General features: G+C 45.3%; 1 protein-coding gene across 1 annotated transcript in view; it reads left to right on the top strand.

Moving 5' to 3' along the window:
* Positions 1 to 641: 641 nt before the first annotated feature.
* The window catches only part of CLASP1 (cytoplasmic linker associated protein 1), a 166,726-nt gene continuing 146,598 nt past the window's right edge, over positions 642 to 20,769 (top strand). The window contains exons 1-2 of the mRNA XM_063400845.1: positions 642 to 782; positions 12,463 to 12,937. Coding sequence (XP_063256915.1) covers positions 12,743 to 12,937 — 195 coding nt within the window. The 5' untranslated portion in view covers positions 642 to 782; positions 12,463 to 12,742. The remainder of the gene's footprint in view (positions 783 to 12,462; positions 12,938 to 20,769) is intronic.

The raw sequence follows: 20,769 nt of genomic DNA, 5'->3' as shown, positions 1-20,769 counted from the left end.
AACTGATGCACAGGAATTTCCGCCTGAACATGAGGAAGAACTTCTTTGTGCAGTGACCGCGCACTGGAACAGCTTGTCCAGAGACAGTGCGGAGTTTCCCTCGCCCCAGAGCTGTGGTGGCACAATGCTGTGCCGTGCGCTCGGGGCTGGCCCTGCGGAGCGGGGAGGTTGGAGCGGGTGTCTCGCAGTGTTCCCGCTGAGGCGCTCAGGGGCTCTGTGGAGCGGTTCCTCCCCGGGGCTCCCCAGAGGAAGGCAGAGCGCGGTCACAGCCGCAGCGCTGAGCCCTCACGCTCCCCGCGCGCAGCGTGGGCGATTCCTCTCACAGCGTTTCTGCCTGTCCCCGGTCGGAGCGGCAGGCGGGGGCGCGGCAGTGGCTGCAGGCCGGTCAGCGGGGACAGGGCCGCGGCATTCCCGGGAACACGAGCGACATTCCCGGGAACACGAGCGGCATTCCCTGGAACACGCGTGTCCGCGCTCCCCGGCCCCGCTCCCGGCGGGCGGGGTCGTCATGGCGACGGGGCGCGCGGCAACGGCCCCCGCGCATGCGCACGGCGCGCGCTGACCTCACCGCAGTACCAGCGGCCGCAGGGCGGCGCCGCGCCGGCGCGCGGGGCGGGGCGGGGCGGGCGCGGGCGGCGCGTGCGCGCTGGGTGCCCCATTCTTCCCGTGGTCAGCGGGGCGCGCGCGGCCATGGAGCGGAGCGGGCGCCGCCGCCGCCGGCACTGAGGGAGGGAGACGCGAGAGGGAGAAGGGAGCGCGTCCGCCCGGCCCCCGCCCCGCAGGTACCGCCCGCGCCCGGGCCGCGGGGGGCCGCGGGGAGAAGTGACGCCGGGGGGCTTTGTGTGCGGTGCCGCCGCCGGGTGACCGCGGTTCGGGGCGGGGCCGACCCGTCCGCAGCACCGGCCGGGAGGAGCGCGGTGCCGGCTCTCCCGGCGGTGCGGGTCGGGAAGGGCAGGGGAGGGGAGGGCGGTCCAGCGGGCCCGGGGGTGCGGGGGCTGCCGGGGCCTGGCGCGGGGCCGCCCCTCGGCCCCCCGCCCTGGGGCCGCCGAGCACCGGCCGTGCGGGAGCGGCGGTGCCGGGGCCGTGTCAGAGCAGGGGGTCCCGGCGAGGGTCCCCGTTGGAACAAACAGCTCAGCGAAGGGAGGGAGGGAGGTGCGGCCGTGCCGCGCTCAGCGAGCGGCGCGGGGCTTTGCTAACGCTTGAGGCTGCTGCGCTCCCGAAAGCATCGTGTGGTTTGGGTGGGTTCAGCCCTTGTGCTTGGCCCCTTTGTGCACGTGCCGTGCTCTGCTTCGTTTATTTCTGGCAGCGTTTGTAATGGAAGTTGGGTCAGAGCTGTCAGTTTGTGCGAAGAGGCGGGTTGGTCAGTAGACAAATCCTGCAGAAATGCTTCAGAGAGATGCTGGGTTTGAGTAAGTAAAATGTAATTGTGCACGGTATAGGCCTGTGTGGGCTCTGCTTAAGGTATTTTTAATGTTATATGTCTAAAGATACTGATGAGGAAGGGAAAGGCTGTCTCCTTCCCCAGTATGCTGCACAGCTGCTTTAGAAGGATGTGGGAAACTGAGGTGGGATAACAGGCTCAGGGTTGTGTGGGAATCCTCTGGTGGGATAGTACAGAGGCTCCCCAGGTATGTGGGTTGTTCTGACCAGTAGATCTCTCTGCCCCATGTGGACTTACTTCACAAGTCAGTGTTTAGTAAAGGATACTAGGGTTAAGTAAAGTAGCATGTGCCAAGCCAGTGTTAATAGAGCAGGGATGTGGTCTCCAGCCCAGCACTGGTGCCAGCATCAAAAACAAATATGTCTTAGTCCAGTTTGCTGCGGAGCAGTACTGCCCATTTCTCTGCCTCTTTTGAGCACTTGCATCTCTGTTCTGTGCTCCTCTTGATGCTCCCTGGGCACCATTGAAGACAAATTAAAGTATTGTCACTTGAAAGCTGGAGACACAGATCCGTCATTTAGGTCAGTAGTGCTAAAATAGTGCTCAGAAAGGTGTTGGAAGTGCAAGTATTTGCTTCCTTGTAGGATTCTGAAGGATTTAAGAGGTTTGCACTGGAGAAGGGATATGTTTGAGAACTTGCAGTAGGAATCAGCTTTCTCTCGAGTAAAGGACTGCACCCAAGTGCAGAGTGAAACTGCAGTACTGTCATATTCAGGGTCTTCCTTGTCCTGGCAACACAGCTTGCTGTGTGGAGCAAGCCTTTGTACTGCATTCCTGAGCTTGGCAAAGTCGAGCCTTTGCTTGTTGTCTCTGTTGAACCCTGTTAGTGGGACTGAAGTCTGGAAATTACGAGAGGGACAGAGGAATGACATGTCACCAGGGTGACTCTCTCTTGTATTTCATAGTCTGTCTCACTTGATTAATTTTTTTTTTTTAATTCTTGCCAACATAAATAGATTTTTTTTCATACTGATGCCTGCAACATTTCTGTGAAGACCCTAGAATTTTTCAAGCAGATTCAAAACTTTGTTTCAAGAGGAAAAATGCCATGGTTATTCTCTTCAGCCTTGCTTCACTTAGCTGATAACAAGCAGTGTTAAAAGTGATGGAGCAGCAGATTTTGGAGGTGGAAATGTTTCTCTAGTTCACGTGGTGTTCCCCAGAAGTACAGCTGGAGAGAGTGCCTATGATTGAATGAGTTGGTCCTCCAGGCATCTTTGAGGTTCTACAGGAATCTTGAATCTGTGCTACAACTTAGGTATTAAGAAAATCATATATTTAAACAGCAGAAGTTAAACTGAAATGAAATTTCTGTGTTTCTCCCATATCAATCAATCCTTCTCTATCCATCAGGCGGTTTGGTCAGGGCTGTTGGATTTTAAGAGGATGAGAGCTGACAGCAAGTCTGGCTGCTCCTGTAGTAATTTACAACATCACAGAGGAGGGTAAGGGCAGGATGTCCTCTACAGAGGAGCCCTCAACAACCTTGTGTCAGGTGCAGGTCAGGAGACGTTTTCAAGAGGCTGGACACAAAATGTTCAGATGGATAAAGTAGTTTCCCTGCATCTCACAATTTCAACATACTTGTGGATTTCTGTCAGATTAATGTGCCTTTGAAGCTTGTGGACTGCCATTACGGGTCCCTTCTGGCCTCAGATGACTTTGGATCAGGCTCATGTGTCACCCTGAGTGTCTCATTATCTCAGGCCTTGCCTAGACTAGGGCTGGAGATCTTGTTGGTGTTCCTGGATGGGGTTTGCTGCTGTTCACACCTCCTTGGCTGAGTTGTAATTGAAGCTTTTCCTGGAATCTGACAGCGCCAGCACACCTTGGAGCAGCGACTGCCAGTGCAGTGGAGAAAATGCTGGCAAGTGTAGAAAGGTCTGTCACCTGAGTGAATAAAATCGACTGTCCATGTCTATTAACTCCTTCAGACTGCGACTTGAGTAAATTCTAAGCAGCAGTCTGACTGTGAGGGAACGGGTTTGCTTCCTTCCTTGATGAAGGTTGATGTGACAGTGATGTGCAGCTTTAGCTTTACCTTGCTGTTAGATGGTGTCCACTTCATGTTGTGCTTTGCTCAGTTGTTCCATTTCCATCACTATACAATGTTGAAGCTTGCATTACGTGTTTCTTTAGAGCTCATTCCGTGGTTTGGATCTTGTCCATTGGATCAACCTATTACCAGTTCTCAAATGTGAGCCGGTTATGAGCTTTGCACTGTGGGATACTGAGGAGCTGAGCACACACATCTTCTTGGCATGCTGCACTGCACTGGTGTGTGGCTCTGTCATACGTGGGAGAGTTCACTTTCTCCTCTCTTTGGCAGAGTGCTAATGCTGCTAATGCTATACCTGGAAAAAAAGCCGCACCACAAAACCCCAATGAACTGGATGGAGTTGTAACTGTTCAGGTTGTAGAAGGGCAACAAATGGGTTTTGTCCGAGAGGTTGCAGGTGCTCCCCAAGAGATTTGATCTCAGTTCATGGTTAGTGTTTGAGTTCATCTGGCTTCCTGTTCTGCCCATTAATCAAATCTCTGCATATTTGGCTCTGCAAGGAGGGAGATGTCCATTCTGCATCCAGAAACAAGTATGCCAAGCAGGAGCCACAAAATTAATTATTAGAGAAGCGTCATCATCATTAGTTTATTGTGAGTGGGAAGATTTAAAAATCTCTAATTTGTTTCCACCGCCAGCAGGATAACAGACTAAACAGCCTAACCAGGCCAGTCCCTGATGCAGCATTTCAGTATTTCAGGCGTAGTCTGTGGCCCTTTCTTTACATCTTGTGTGTAGATATTTTAGTTTCCAAGATATTTCAGAAAGCCAGATTGAACCAACAGTAATTTGCTGAGGCAGAGATCTGATCAAAATAAAGTCAAATTTTGACAGGTGTTTCAAAGTGCTGCTGAGCAGAAGGGAGGAATTGCAGGTGTATCTCTGCCTCTTACATGCAGCTGCTTCCATAGGCCAGAAGTTCCCTTAACTGTTACTAGGGTTCAGCCCAATTCGTGGTGCTGTCAAATAAAACCTCCTTCTGCTCCTCCTTGTCCTGTGTTTCCTCCACCCGCTGTTTTATATAAAGTGTCTTGGTGGCTTTCTGCACTCCCCTGCAGCCTGTGCTGAGGGGTTTCTTTGGCTGTCCACTTCTGTGCGGTTGCAAGTGCCAGGCTGAGCAGAATCTCCTTAAGCCTGAGTGTAGAGGGTAACCCTCCTTCCTCTCCCTGGAGGTGAACTGATTCTAGGCTGGCTGCTGTGTTCCCCTGCTGCCCGTCAGCAGTGGAAATCCTGCTGCTGCTGAGTTCTCCTGTCCTTGGTCAAGAGTTTCCATGGCAGCCCTGGAGAACAGGGGTAGGCAAAGATGCATGTTTGGTGAAAACACTTGTGCTTAGAATCATGGAAGAGAGCTGGGTATTAGCTGGGAACCCTGAAGAGAGCCCAGGAAAAGAACCTTTTTCTAAACCTGTTGACTTGCTAACTGCTGTTGTTGCATCCCACAGCCAGTGTCCCTTCAGGGCTTGCACCCAAGGTTTGATCTTCTGTATTATTTTCCTGTTCCAACCTGTCATTTTACTATAAGCACTTGTCTCTCAAGTATTTCCTTCTGGGGTAGTTCTGGCTTGGACTTTTACACAAAAACTGACTTCTGTGTCACTAGTCAGTTATATATCAATAGGAATAGCAAGGTCCTGGAGCACTGGAGTAAGGAAATTATGTCAAACCCACTGCTCTCTTTAAAGTTCAGTTATTTGGATCTTACACTACTAGCATGTGATGGTATTGGTTTTTTCTTTTCCCAAGGTGTTATTTCACCCTCAGTTACCAATGCCACTGGAGACTTGCTTTAAAGTGACTCTGGGGAAGGCACTGAATTCCTACCCTACACCTGCCTGGAAGGTGGTATTGTACTAAAATAGGAAGGTTGTATTATACCACTCTTTTCTTCAAGTGATGTACATGAAGGAGATGCTTTCCGTCTTCAGGACTGCCTAAATTAGTAATCTTAGCCCAAGGAGCTTCATCAATCACAATGCAAAGAGAAGGTACAAAATTCAGATGTTCTGTAAGCCACTTGTCCTGCCAGCAAACTGCAAGTGATGCTGGGTCACTGCTCTCTCAGTAGTGTTCTACTTCCAAAGCTTGCTAAGCATTTTACCCACAAGGCTACAGGTGAAGGTTTGTTCTTCCCCTGTTTTTCCCAGATGATCCAATATTACTGCTGGGTTGTGGAGGAGAGGGTTAGGATGTGACTGGAAAATTTTGTCCTGCTCTCCTAGTTGCTGTGGAAAGGGGGTTTATGCCACTTCCACTCCCCTGGGAGGCCACCACAGCTCCTTGAGGGAACCTTGTGCACGCTTGGCTCGGTCACCTTGCAGAGCCAGTGCTGTATGGTTTGTGTGCCAGGGTCCCACAGTGTCAGAGCTGTAGTCTGCAGGCTCTGAGATAAGGTTAGGTCTCCAAAGTGAGGGACAGGGAGGATATTTTCATGCACATAAACCCAAAACTCTAGTACTATTCACAGAATTCAGTGTCATGATGATAGTCATGTGTCCCTTCTCCCCACACTGGTCCTGTAGGCCCCTAATAAGTTGCTTGCAATACATTTCCTTGGAACCATGAACTGAGAGGTCTACAAGAGGGAGTCCATACAGAGCAGTGATTGCAATTGTAGAATTTTGAGCTGTGTCTTGGCACTTGAACTGTTAAAAAGGAAGGACACCTTGAAAGTTCATTCTAGACTTGTCCTTGGTCTCAGACAAAGTTAAAACCAAACTAATTTCAGAGAGGGATTGTATTAGGAAAAATAAAAGATGTTAAAGCTCATCACATTTTCTACCTTACTCTGGAAGGGTTACTCCCACTCTGCAAAGTGGTTTCATTACTGTAGGGTATTGGAGTCACATTGAGGTGATCTGTGAGTTGTCTTGATTTGCTGCAGCTTCATTACTGAGGAGATTTTTTTGAAGATTGTTGCATTGCTGAAATTGGTAGCTCTGTGTGAGGTGTTCAGTTACCCAGGCAGCAATGTAAACCTTTAGTGCAGGCATAAGAATTTCTGTTATCTGAAGCTTATCTCTCATCTTACCCAGGTTAGGTAATGCAACTTTCACAGCCAGCATCTGGCCTAGAAGGATTGTGTATGAGGGAGAAGGCCATTGCTTGCTTAAGCCCTGGAAATCTTTTAGCTGTCTTCATTCTAGAAATCCGCTTCAGTTTTCCTGATAACAGTGGAGTTGTGCCCTGCTGTAGGCTGGCTACTGTCTGTACTTGTGAAGATGAACCCCTTTACACACTCCAGGCGAGTTTGAAGACCAGCCAGTATCTAGCAATGTCCTAGCAAGCCTTCAACCAGACCTGGATCTGGGGATGAACTGCTTGCAGCAGAAGTTTTACACTGCTTTAGTGCAGCCAGCGCTGTGGGAAGACAAAGAAACTCTCCTTTGAAGACCTTTGTAAAGAACCTCCACCCACCTGGGCAGTGGTTTGCTTATCAGCAGGGCTGGACTGAGAAGTGGTGGCGCTGGCACTGTCTGAGGACAGTTAGAAGTTACTGATGGGGTGGAGGGAGTGCAGCAAGCGCCGCCAGAGACACTTGGTGCAGGGAGATAAGCACGGGGCTGTCCGGCCAGCTAATTAGAAAAGCATGAGTTGTCAGTCTGGAAATCTCAGATACTATCTTTGGATTAGGGGGAGGCTCAAGTACAGGGCAACACTAATTACTGATTTAAAACAATCACAGTGATTGTGTAATATTCCTGGCACCAAAGAAACATTATTGCCTCCTTATGGATACAGGTGAACAATGGAGAGAGCCCATCTGTCAGTTGCTTGGTGGGTGTTTCTTACAAACTCCCTTTGCCTCCAGAAAAATGTTGCTTTCTTCTTCAAGTAGGACACTTGATGTTATACTTGCCACCTCCTTCTCTCAGAGTTTGAACGAGTAGGAACACTTTGAGCTGCTTTGTTCACGGCTGCTTGAACACCCGAGGGAAGAGCAGGTTTGATTGATTGCGTGGTGATTTTAATACTTTGTAGAGGCCTGACACCAGTCCCTTCTGGGGAGGGTATAGTTGTACTGGCAGAAGCAAAAATAGAGAAATGGACAGAGGGCTGAGAACTTGCACCCTGCAGAGTTGCAATTTGACACTGCCTTGCTGATGAACTCTCCACTGAGTCTTTGCAGCACATGGTTTTCAGATGCTGTTCTAATAGCTCTGAATTTCTTGCCCAAGGAGGCTTGGCTGGCAAACCAAGTTAGTTATGTGTTTACACTGCCCACCTTGCAGAAGTGGTGAACTACTGCAAGTTGAATGCCTGGTTGTTTTTATATTTGAAAAAATTGCTCCATTTGGCTAGGGTGGAGATCTCCTGAAGGATCAGGATTCTGTTGTTTACAGGTCTGTTGAATATACCTTGAAGTAATTTTAAGCTGAAGTGACTGTGCAGTTAGGTCCTGTGACTTGCAAAGGAGACTTGTTGGTACAATTGTGCTGCTGTGTTATTTCTGCAGCTGTTGGGCGACAACTAACCAGGTACACACACACACAAAAAAAAAAAAAAAAAAAAAAAAAAAAAAAAAAAAAAAAAAAGACACCAAAGGAGTGTGGTCATGTTTACAAGTTGGTTACAAATTAAGTTCACTGGCTGGAAGCTGAGAGGTACCTTCAGGAAGATGACTGGGAAGACCTGGTTATTGAGTGGTGCTGGCTCTTGCCTCCAGTGATTGTGAGTGGCAGCAAGAGCCTTGTCTCTGCATGCTTGTGTCTGGAGCACTTGTGTTGGAGCAGTTGTCTGGGGAGGTTATGGACTGCATTGGCTTTTGGCAAATGAAGATGACAGTGAAACATGACAAAGATGATAACCTGATGTCTAGAGCAGTAGAGAGTGGAACATCATTTTTAAAGTCAAATAGTTATATTGGAAGAACTCCCAAGGATAGGCAGGACACGAAGAGAGTAATAGTGCATTTTATGTGATTCAGGTTCCCTTCTTTGCAAGAGGAAGAAGATTCAAGATTTCCTGTGAAGTTATCCTAAGATAAAGTCTTACTTGAGAATTGCAAATCATGCACTTCCACTTAGCCTGAGGTCAGTGATGTTCTCCTGAGTGCCAAAAAAAATTTCATTGACTTAGGTAACCAGTTCAATATTGCCACAGCATCTTAGGTAACAAATATTTCCTTAGCACTGTCTGGAATAATTTATTCTATGGGTTGAGCCAGTTGCTTTACTGTGAATTGTATCAGCTTTTATGCTGTTTTGATGGTAGTATCTAAGCTGAGTAACTTTGGGCTGTTTGGTCTTTGTCAGCTTTCCCCTTTAAATTGATCATTTTGAGCTCCAAGGTGGCACTACACATAAACCTTTGTATAGTGGCTTTCTGCTGGATAGCTGTTGATGGAAAATTTGGGTGTTATGCAGCACTTAGTTTTGATGGCTTATTAGTGAAACAAAGAACTTTTTTTCAATGACAGAACTGGGGTAGCTTTTTCTCTTGGATTATTTTGCCTACATGTTGAGCCTAGCCTGTCTCTTTGAGGGCAGACTGCAAGGCTTGGAGGAGGATTGGAGAAAACCCTTCTCTGGAGCTTATACTGGCAACCCTTCTCAAAACCTGGAGGAGCTCCAAACACAGGACCTGTGCCACTGAGTTATTAATTTTGAGTTCTGCATGACTGTTCTTCTGTGGGAAGAGAGTGTATTCAACATACCCATCCAAAGTTGTTTATATCTGGTAATGTTGGCTACCCAAAAAGTTCGGGAATAGAAGTAGACCACTGGAGCTGAGACTGTGGCTTTGTGTTTTCAAAACTTATGTGGGGAGCATCAGCCCAGATGATTGCAGACTTGATGGCGTGCAGCAGCCATATGCTTCATTGTCTGGCAGGTTAGCTTTTTTGTCAGCTTAGGGTCTTGTTTTTCTCAGGTGGTGTTTTTTCCACTTCTTCCTTTTGGGAAGAGGGGAATCAACAGACTTCCTAACATGTGTAGGATAGCTTTTTTTCTTTTTAGAAAAGTGCTACTTAAACACCTGTTAGATGGTACATGCAAGCCACGTTGAGCTTTTCCTTTTGGCTTCCTATTACTGTTTTCCCCAGGATTCAAGGATGTTTCTGGCTCTTCTTCCCTGTATGCACTTGATAGTGGCAATGCCATAATGTACAGTGGATCTTCTTTAGACTGCAGTCCTCAAGGTTGTGACACAAATTTGTTCTTCTATAGTGCACCATGATTTTTATCCTATGCCTTCCTTCATGTGTTTAAAAAGCAAGGAAAGTGGAGAGAAAGTTATTTATGTTAGTTTGTTTTAAGGATTGTTTCTGTGCTTGTAGGCAGAGACTGATAAACTCTTTAATGAAAACCACTTAGAAGACAGAGCTGAAACTTTGAATGCTTGTTTTTCATGGCAGTATGGCCAGCTAATGGTTTCTGGACGTGTTGGGACTTACCTCGGTGTAATGTTAATAAAAGATAGCTATTCTATGGTAACTAGCACTCATTCACACCCTTCTGTACTGTGAGTTTTCAAGTTTAAGCAAGTTCTACATTTCCATTTTAAAAGCAGTTAGACTTCACTATCTATCCAGTTTATCAGAAGAGTCCCCTTTTGAACATGTGTGCAGCTTCTGGAGTCCAGAAACAAACTGCTCAGGAAATAAACCGAAACAAACTACTAACCTGAAGGATTTCAGCTAGAATGTGGTGGCAGTTTAATACAGTCCCTGTCCCTTCTCCAGTAGCTCCATGCTAGAGAGGTGTCCAGGGAAATGCTTCCCTGCTATGTGAAAATCCTTCCACTGGGTGTTCAGACACTGCTGTGTGTAAGACTGTCTCCCTTAAGTGGAATGTCTGCAGCAAAGAGCAAGACCAGCCTGTGCTAGAGGGCAGGGCAGGGGCCGGTGTTCAAAGCTGCAGACAGGGAGACCTGGATGAAAGCATCTGCTGTGCTTGTACAGTTGTGGAAGTGGCTCTGGTTTTGTGCCTGTGCTGCCGTGGGAGTGAGTGCTATGTCATGAACCATTTTGGTAGAGGATGGGAAAGCTCAGAGGGCTTCTTTCAGGTTTGGTGGTAAATGGACCAAGTGAGAAACTGTAGCATCAGTACAAACAGCAATAAAAAGGCAATATTTCCTTCTAGTTTGGAACTTTCTTTTAGAAACAAAGAAGGTGTTAAGAGTACTGACTGAATGGGTTGACAATTTCAGAATTTAAAATCAAATTCATCCTGAGGTGACCTGAAATGGTGGGAGTTTTATGTGTCCTTGAGATGATTTAGATTGGGGTAGGGGTCACAAGCAGTAATCTGTCACTGCACTAACTGAAAGCTTGGAGGTGCTCTGTGTGCAGTAGCAGCAAGGCTTCCTTGCTGCTCTGGGGATGAGGTTTTGCTGACAAGGAGGGAGCTTAGTTGTACAAACATGAGCAATCCCTTCTGGCTGAGGGTAGGATTTGCCTGGCAGTTGGTTTAGGTGATTCCATTGCTTTACAGAACCTGTTTTGATGCCTGTCAGCCAGCAGGGATTTGAACTGGCTGCCTGGAATGGAGGGACCTGCACTCTGGTGACTCCTGCACAACCAATGTGGGAAGCTGGGACACGTGTGGCAATGCTTGTAGGGTTAGCAACGCTTAAGCCCTCAGAGCTGAATCTAGATGCTGTGCTTGGTGGTGATAAGATATGGCCAAGGAAGATGGGGTGAGGGAATGAACTGAACAGTCTGCTGTGCAAAGGGTGCTTTTGTTTTTAGGCTGGGGTTCTTGTGCACATCTCATTTGCTGTCAGGTCCACTTTGCTTTATTAAGACCTCTGTGAAGGCCTTATTTGCTCAAACAGAAGGTATTTAGATTTGCTGCCCCAGTGCTTCCAATTAGCGAACTTGTGCCTCCAGCTTCCTTCCAGCTGTTTATTGAACCAGGTGTCTGCTGCACAACCTCTTCCCTTACTCTGAGCTTGACCTGCTTTCCTCATGTTGGTGGAAAAAGTAGGGCAGATTTCTAGCTTTGGGTATTATTAGCCAGGAAACAAAGACACCCTGGGTTTTTATCACTCACTTCCTAAAAGAGCTAACCTGTGATGAGGGAGTGCTTCAGGAAGGACTGATGTGATGGCAGGAGCCCTGGTCTGTGGGAAGGTGGAGGACAGGCCCTTAGTCTGTTCTCTGGATGCCTGGAAGGATTCGTTTGGCTGCAGATGGAGGGACAAAAAAAAGACCCTAAAGAAGAGACAAGAGAGTTCCTAGGGTTCAAGGACAAAACTAGAGCCCAAACATACAGGGGGTTTGTTTGTTTGTTTGTTTGATGTGTTTTGGTTTTTTGTTTTGTTTGTTTGATGTGTTTTGGTTTTTTGTTTTGTTTTTGCATAAGCCAAAGCTACTGAGGTGATGCTGTGCCTCTGAGTGGCAGCAAAGTCTGGCCTGACCTTCCCTGTGTGTGGCCTTGGTTGTCAGAACTGCATTTAGAGTGTGCCAGTGAGTGCTGTTTCCTGGACATGTGTAGCTGGGATGTAACAGAGTTCAGCCTGGAAACCGCTTGAGCACCTAGTTTTGAAAACTGATCGTTTGACATTCCTGGAGCCCTGTGTTAGTGCTTTATCTTGCTGACCAGCTGATGACATTGATTGCTGAAGGCCAACAGTCAAAACAGGATCCAGACCTCTTCCTGCTTTCATTTAAAGTAGATAGATTTTCCTGGTGATCTGCTTAAGGATTTTGTCCCCACCTTTTTTGGGTAGATGGTGGCAGTTGCAATAATACTGATTATTAATCAGCTGTTACTTTAAGCCACAAATTTACTGTCTGTCACTAAAACTTCCAGGGAGCCGATGGATAACTGCTATTGTAAAGAATAAGGGTTTTGTCCTGACTTACCTTGTTTGATTCCTTAAAATAGACCAATGCTGCTTGTATCTGACTTACACAGCTTTGCAGCTGTATATGAATAACCTATTTTGTGACATGCTTTCAATCTTTTTTTTCTCCAGTCTTAATTTAACCTATAATACTGTTCTTTTTCATTTCTTTCAGAATGGACTGCTGAATTGGGATTTATTGCAGACTCAACTGTACAGCACTGCTCGTTGCTTCATCTATTACTAGTTATTTAAATTGGACTTTTAATATCCTGCCAGCTGCTGTCCACACACACATGGTGCATTGTTGCCATTCTCAGAATTGCATCTTTGAAACCCAGGCCCTCAGTAACCTTCATCGAAGAAAGAGGCGACCTCCTGCGTACATTTGTAGAGGGAGTTTTTGGCCCTGCTGCCCTCTGGCTTTCTGGCTGGTGCTGTGTTTCTGAGACACTATGGAGCCCAGTATGGAGTACTGCTTAGCACAGGTGCTGCAGAAGGATGTTGGAAAAAGACTTCAGGTTGGCCAGGAATTGATAGATTATTTCTCAGATAAACAGAAGTCAGCTGATCTTGAACATGATCAGACTATGCTGGATAAAATGGTTGATGGACTGGCCACTTCTTGGGTAAATTCCAGCAATTACAAGGTAAGACTTTGTCGTGTGGAATGTGATTACTGTCAGAAGTTTCGATATCAAGTGCTACTTGATCTAAATGAAAGCTGTATAGTAGACATTCTATGATACTGTTCTTTAAGCTGGTAATTAGACTGAATCAGTGATTGTTGTTCCATATCTTGCTAGTTGATAGCTGCTATGATATTGAGGACTCAAGGCAATAAGAATTCAGTGAATGGTGTTTTAAGCACAAGTGGATTTACATTTAGTGTTCGTAGTTTGTAATATCTCAGTTTCTTTGTGTACTTTGGTAGCTGGTGGCATGCTTTGATCGTCCCAATAGTTCAGCAGTGTTCCTGATTTCCTGCCATACTAAAAGGTTTATCAAACTGAAAAAAGCATATATAAATTGCATTTCTTTTCACTGTCATTAAATCTTGCTAGACTTCTTTTGCTGTTTTCTGTGGGCAACACAGTTGTGCTTAGCTCAAGAAAGATAATGGATGTATCTTCTGTTGAATTTGATAGTGTTAAGTTGGTAGGACATGGAACTCCACTGCCTTTTTATCCCTGTCATGTTACTTCATCTCCCTTCAGGTTTAATGAGGAAGTCCTATCACAGCCAGGTGCTGTGGGAGTGGGGAGGGATTCTCAGCTCTGGCTTGGAAAACTCCTAGCCTGGTCTGTTTATGAGGCTCTCTGAAAAGTCCAACAGAATACTGAAGCTATTGTATGGGATGTAATAATGTTCCTTTTTGATATCTACTGGGGAATCTCAGAGTGAAAGTTCCTACAGAGCTGAGCCTAAAGATGTTTAACCAGGAGTTGTACTGGAGTTCACACCTGTAGAAGTGAAGGAGGGACTGGCTGTATAGGTTGTAAGTGTTCTGGAGCTCAGCATACTCAATTAAAATGATTTTTAACAGAAATTTTGATTGGGAAGTGGTTGTGACATTACAGAGTGTTCTGCACAATTGCATTTCTTTATTTTCATTTTTGTCAACATGCAGCTGCTGTAGAAGCTGTTTGGCATGTAGGGGGAAAAAAACCCCAAATACTAAAAACGTTGTCACCAAATCACCAAAGCTAATGTGGTTTCAATAGAGAATCCATTCTGTTGGAACACATGAAGAAATTTTTAGCTTGCTGTTGTGAACAAGCAGTGTACATATAATTTTCTAAGAGTATTACATATTCTTATTGCCCCTTTTCTTGCTAACTGGCTTTCTCTTACAAACTTCCATGATTCTAACAGGAAGAGTAACCCAAGCACAGTAAAATTGAAATTGTTACAAAATGTGCTATTTGCATGGATTTCATGGAGTGATGTGGATCACAGAGCTGTGCACTGCTTTGCAATCCCAATATCACACTTTACAGAACTTCTATTCAGATAACTTGCTCATCTTCCCAGTCTTTTGTTTGTTGAACTACACACTTGAAATGATCTCTACAGTATTCATTTTCCAGTAACAAACTGGTGGCACTTCTGTACTGCAGTGACTCTATTCCAGAACTCATGCTGCTGAGCTGGCTGTTCATTAATGTGTGTTCTATAGATAGCATTTGCTGTGATTAATAAGTTCTAGTAAGCATAACAGAGACATGTCTCAGATGTCTGGAGGGTATTTGCTCAGTGAATGAGTATAATGGGAGATGTGAAGCCTTTGAGTGGGGCAGGCTGGCTGTGTGAAGGTCAGTGATGTGGTGAAGTCTGCTTCAGGATCCAGCCAAGGCTTAGTGCACCCTCTTAGGCCAATCTCTTTTTGTTTTAATGCCTGCATATGTATTATTGTTTCCTTTTTTCCTGACTGCTTGTGGGGTAGGGGTGTGGAAGCTCAGCTTTGTCTGGTGTGAGAGAGCACAGGGGAGCTGGTGTCATCTGATCCAGTTCATGGATTAGTGTGTCAACTTCAGGAGTGAAAGGCCAAGCATCACTGCCCTAGGATAGCCATCTGGAGAGCTAAACTCAATGGTCTGGTCACAGTGGGAAAAGCTGAAATATTTGTATTCTGTTTCTCTTCTCACCTCAGTCTCTTCATTTGAAAAACGTATCAGCTTAAAACAAAGATTGAGATCACGTGCATGATTTGAAATTTCCTAACACTTCAGCGATAAAGTGTGTGTTTTCAGAATAAGGCTGAGAGTGGATAACAAGACCCATGACATTGGGACAGCATCCAGTTGATTCGTGGCTCCTGCCTGTCTAGGACTCCTCTAACTAAACACTTGTGCTTATATGTTATCACCACGGAAACATCAGTGAACCAAAGAGGCATCTCTAAGGCACACCAGTTTAGTTAGGGTTAAAAGGAGCTTGAACTGATGGTGAAATTGCACCTTTACAGGAAGGGCTCAAGCTATCTCCCTCATTGGCATGCAAGTCTGATCTGTGAATGTCATGGCCATCATTGACCTTTTTAAGCTTTGCTCTTTTTCTGTGCATTGTTTCAATTTTTTCATGTCCTTGACCTCAGCACCATGACTGCAGACAATGGAGTCTTCTTTTTCAAGAGACTGAGGAAAAAAAAGAATGATGGAGGGCCCAGATGCTTTTCTTTGCTTGGTGCTGTCTCGAGTCTGTTAAAAACAGCACCTGTAAGACATAGTGCTGCCTAACATACTTCTGATAGCACTCAGTACTCTAAAACTCCTCTAACAAATCGTCTTGTCACCTGATCACTGGTTCCTGCTTTGTAACAGACAGATGCCTTAGATGCAGAAGGCACCTGGATAGTTCAGGATGCTTTTCAAGTCAAGGAAACATAAAGGTGTTTATGTGAAACAAGGCACTGGAGTCCAGTGCAGTGCCATTTGCATGGCTGGCCATTTGTGGTTGCCAGGAGTGTGCTTGAACTGCGCCCAACAGCCACTGCAGGCTTGAGTTTGCTCAGCAGTACTTACAAGTGTGTGGAAGACATAAGAATGGTGCAGAGTGAAAAGAGGAATTCTCTTTGAGAGCTCTTACTCCTCTTTGGAGCACAGTTGCTTAGAGCAGGCAGCCTGTGTTTGTGTGGGCACTAGGAGCTGTGGATTACACCAGTGAGGCTGGGCTGGGGAAGTTATTGCAGGATGCTTTTGACCAAAGAGGAATTCTGCCTCTGGTCTGATTCTTCATTTTGTGTTTTGTTTACTTGGTCTGTGCTGTTTCAGGATGGTGGTTCTGCTTGACTCCTTTTCTTTCCCTGCTAAGCATAAAAGAGGGTTATTTTGCTGAGCTTTGAATCTCTGAACAATAACTGAGGCCTGTGCAGAGGTGTCTGTCTTAAAACATGAGGCAAAATAGCACAGCAGTGTCAGAGGCTTCAGCTTGTCCTCTCAGGTTCACAATCCCATAGAAAGGGGAGAGAGCTGAAATCATCAGTAATCCCTTGGTGAGCCATCTCACTTTGAGCTGCTGCTGCAGTATTTAGTAATGCTGATGTTAAATGTACAGGATCTCCTGGCTCATCTGTGCCTGATGAGCCTTCTTAAGTACCAAAACTGTGATGTAAATTAAGGTGTAATGTAAAGTAATATGTTCAGGATCTTGAAGTAGTTTTCAACCATCCTGCTATTCGAAGAGGTGAACTAAAAGTATTTGGCAGTGATCTTCTCTTTCCTTGATTCTCCTCAGCAGTACTGGGAGATGAGGTCTCTTGCATCTTTATTTTCCCTGGGATGTGTTGCCTGTGGTGGTGGAGTTGGGGTTTCCAGTGGAAATAGCCCTTGTTATTGCAGGGTTTTTTTTCTGACAAACATCCAAGAGGGAACTAAAAGATTGGTGGTAACAGAGCCTTCAAGCATGTGGGGGTCCAACATACTGAAGAGAGATTCTGTTCAGTGTTTTCGCATGTTGCAGAATGGTAGGAGAGGCCAGTTTGAAGCGAAACTGGATGGAGGTTTGCAGTAAGGAATTGGTTGAAGCTTTGTGGTTTTTTCGTGCACTTTCTCAAGTAGTGGTTTTTTGGCACTGCACTGCTCTCGCTGCACAGGGTTTGCTTTCTAATGAGAATATCTCACCTTGCATGGAATGGTCCCTTTGCCCTGGTGCAGCCGGGTCTGTGTGAGGCTCCAGCAGCCTGCAGGACTGGGTTTTGCCTCTGAGAGGTGAGTTAGGAGCTGACAGGGTTAGCAGACCCCCGGGTCTGAGGACACATCCCCAGCCTCCTGCTGTGCTGGTAGGCTCAGCCTGTCAGGGCAGAGCTGTGTCCTGAGCTTTGTTTGTCTTCATGTATGCAGCACTTCGGCTTTGATTAGTTTAGTCCCCAGCTGATTTTGGTGCTGAGAGAGACACCGTGCTCTTTAAAGTAAAATGTAGGATGTTAACAAGAATTTTTTTGATATAGTGAAATACTTTATTTCCCCTGACAAAATTCCTAATAGCATTAGAGAAAGCAACCTTCCATTCTGATCTGTTTCTGAATATCAGGCATTACAAGAGCATGTTTCACTGAGCTGAAGAGAAATAAAACTTACATAAATTAGCTGGCTTGCTTAAACTGTGTATCGAATAATTTTTTTTTGCTTGCTAATTGAGGGGTAGAACAGATGGTGCAGGCTTAGTTTAAAGTGACATCCATTAGAGTTACTTAAGCTGATGAATGGTTGTTCACTATAAGCATACATTTGTTCTCTATACCATGTTTATTTTGGTTGAAATTTGGTAGAAAAAATCCCGATTTAAGACATAATTATCATGCATGGTTATGGGTTGATATGATAATTTGGTGAGTGTGTTTTGTCGAGTATTTAATGCACAGAGGGAAAGGACTAGACCATCTGTGGAAGGAAAAGAGACTTGTAAAGGGTTTCTAAGCAGCTGCTGTTAGCTGCTGAGTTTTGAGCTGCTGGGGGTGCACAGGGATCAGTAATGTGTACATTCATCTACCACTTTCATCCCTCTTTACCATAAAGCTGAAATTGCAAATAAAAATGAATTAAACAAGTTTTGATGCAAAAAAGGTATGAGAAAAGGGCTATGAAAGAAAAGTGATCCTGAGATCTGGACTTGAGAGCAGAGCCCATTCCTTGCAAATGCCCACGTTACAAAAGGTACTGTGGCAGAAACTGCTGCTGGTGACTTCCCTTGTGGGGAAAAAGAGTTACCTTCGGGAGGGCTAAAGACTCACTCGGTTTGAACTGCATTTGTGGAGTGTGCCCAGTCCTTACTTATTTTTAGGCTTCTGTGTTGGCAGTGCTCCTAATAGGTGGGTTTTCCTGCCTTAAATGTATGGAATAGCAAAGTTTTGGCTCCAGGATATCCAGTTTCCTGTAGGCATTGATGTGAATTCCCAGTCCAGCTGATCAGTTGTTTTTTCTCTGGCTCTGGTAGCTGGATCTGCCTTCCCCACACTTAGCTGCTCCGTGTGGTAATTCGATTGGATTGTGGTGTAGCTCTTACCTCTGTGTTAGCAGCGTGGGGAGTGCCACAGAGGGTGCAGTGCAGAATAGCAGATTGCAGCAGCTGGAATAGATCAAATTCAGTGCTAGTTTCAGACCTTTGGATTCAGGGCAAGGGAAAGATTACCTGCTGTAGCAAGTCAGCATTTACAATTTCCCTGTGGCTTTTTCTTCATACTTAAAAGGTAATAATGACTGGTGTAGCAGGAAGAATTGTCCTTTTCTGGCTGCAGTGGGAAGAACTGTAGTGGAGCATTAATACTTTTCTTGTCGTTCTATGCACAAAGTGAATTTGCTACTGGTTGCATAAAACAAAAGGTTTGTGAGCCTGAGTGTACCAAAGGATAGTATCAGTTGTTTACCAAAGTATTAGCAAATCAAATACAAATAATGAGAACCTACAGGATCCCAAGGGAGGGTGCAGAGTGGAGACACAGTGTTGAAATAATTGGGACAGAAGTTTGTTTCCATAGTGGCACATTCAAGGTCTAACCTGTTTTCCTCTGGCTTTAGAGCTCAATATCCAAAGCTCATTCATGACATAGAGGAGAAAATAACCCTATCCCTGAGAAGAAAGGTAGCTTTTGCAAACCAGAGTTTATTTCCTTTGGGTCACTTGTTTCAGAAGTAGTTGAAGCCTGGAGCAGAGTCCTCAGGTGTCCCAGAAGTGTCTGCAACACAGCAGCCTTACAAACTATAATGAGATGCTTTAAACCAACCAAGAGTTTGACATTCAGTAAAACCCCTCCAACTGTTTTCATCTCTCTTGTTTTCACCGAAGCAGCCTGAGTCTAATTGCAACACTTACATGGTGTTTTAATTAAGAGACAGCTTGATATCCTGTCTCTTGGTGGCCCATAGTGGATGGTGAGAAATAAATGGAAATAGGGGATACAAAGTAAAAGTCTCCCTTGCATATCTCTCTGGCTTGTAGAGATTTGATTGGCTGGTTTTGTTTGCTGACCAAATTGAGTTCCTCTAGGATTTTAGTGCTGGGACTAACAAAAGTTGTCTTGGGCTATTTTTTTTTTTTTTGTTTGTTTGCTGTGTTGTTTTGGTTTTGTTTTTTGAATTTGTGTGTGTATATGTTTTGGTTTTGTTGGTTATTTTAGGTGTGTTGGTTTTTTGTGGGGGTCTTTTTTGTATGTGTTTGTTTGGGTGTTTTTGTTACATTTTTGTTTTGTACAATATGTTTTCTCTTGGGTATTTGGAAGAGTGACTGCCTCGGCGTTGGCAAGGCCAAGAGGCTTTCGTTTGGGACTGTAAGTCTGGGTCAACACACAAGAGACTGAACCATTGTGGTTACTAAATTGAGAGGATAAAGCTATTCCTTTAATGCTGGTGTAGTGTTTCATTTGCAGCATTTCAGTGCTTGTCACCAGGGTTTATTAGAGGTCTAACAGAGTTAGCCAGCTCTCAGAAAACCTTGGTGTGTATTGCTTCACTGCAGGCTAAGGGTCACAGCTGATGCATTGGTGGAAAAGGCAGATTATTGGGGATTTATTTTCATGGGATAAGGGTGTACTAATGCTATTGTTGAGTGCCTTATTGGGCCCTTCTGTGGCATGTGTTTTACAGTTCTAGTTGCCTGTCTGCAGGGAAGGAATTCAAGCTGGAACAGGTGCAGGGAAGGGCTAGTAGGGTGTTAGGGTATTGGAGAGCCTGCCTAACCAGAGGAGACTAAGAGGTTTGGCTTGTTTAGTTTACAGTATGAGGGCTGAGAGGGAATATGACTGCTGTCTATAAATACATCAGAGGGGTGACTGTCAGGGAGGGGAAAGAACTCTTAGATTTAAAGGGCAAGGTTAGCACAAGAACGAATGGGTATAAACTGGCTGTGAGTAAATTTAGGCTGCATGGCAGATGAAAGGTGCTTGCAGAAAGAACATTGGAAAACTCCTGGGGATTAATAGATATGGACAAGAAATTTGGTTTTAGGATAGATCTTGTGATGATTTTGAATCATTTATTTACAGTGTAGAGTAACAGGATTATGCACAATGATAGGGCAATTTTTTCAGTCCTTTGTGTGGTAGAACAGACATGCTACTGTGCCTTAAACTGCTTGAACACTTTAAATAAAATACTTCAAACAATGTACTGGGTTTGGTCCTCAGAAATCCCAAAGTGACTTACAGAGACTGTTCATATTGTGCTTGTTACCTCTCTCTGGAGTAAAATTAGCAGTCATTTATATGCGTGTGGGACCCATCTCCCTTCATGTTTAGTAGGTAGCAGGGTGAGTAGGAGTGAATCCTCACTTTCCCTGACATGACCTGAATGGAAAGTTGGTGTCAGTGCTGGGTTTACTGGCACCTTGATTTTTTTGCTTGTCTCTAAATTATTCAGTGGAGTTTTGTTGTCCTCTTGATGCTGAAAGAAATGTTCATCAGCCCCCAGGTCCTCCCACCAGCACCAACCTGTTAGCTTCTCCATTGAAAGTATGCACATTTTTCCATGTCTTCTTTGTGGGATATTCC

Source organism: Prinia subflava, chromosome 6 (assembly GCF_021018805.1).
Source record: "Prinia subflava isolate CZ2003 ecotype Zambia chromosome 6, Cam_Psub_1.2, whole genome shotgun sequence".
Classification (NCBI taxonomy): domain Eukaryota; kingdom Metazoa; phylum Chordata; class Aves; order Passeriformes; family Cisticolidae; genus Prinia; species Prinia subflava.
Note: the sequence above shows the minus strand (reverse complement) of the source record. Positions and strands in the feature narration are given on the sequence as shown.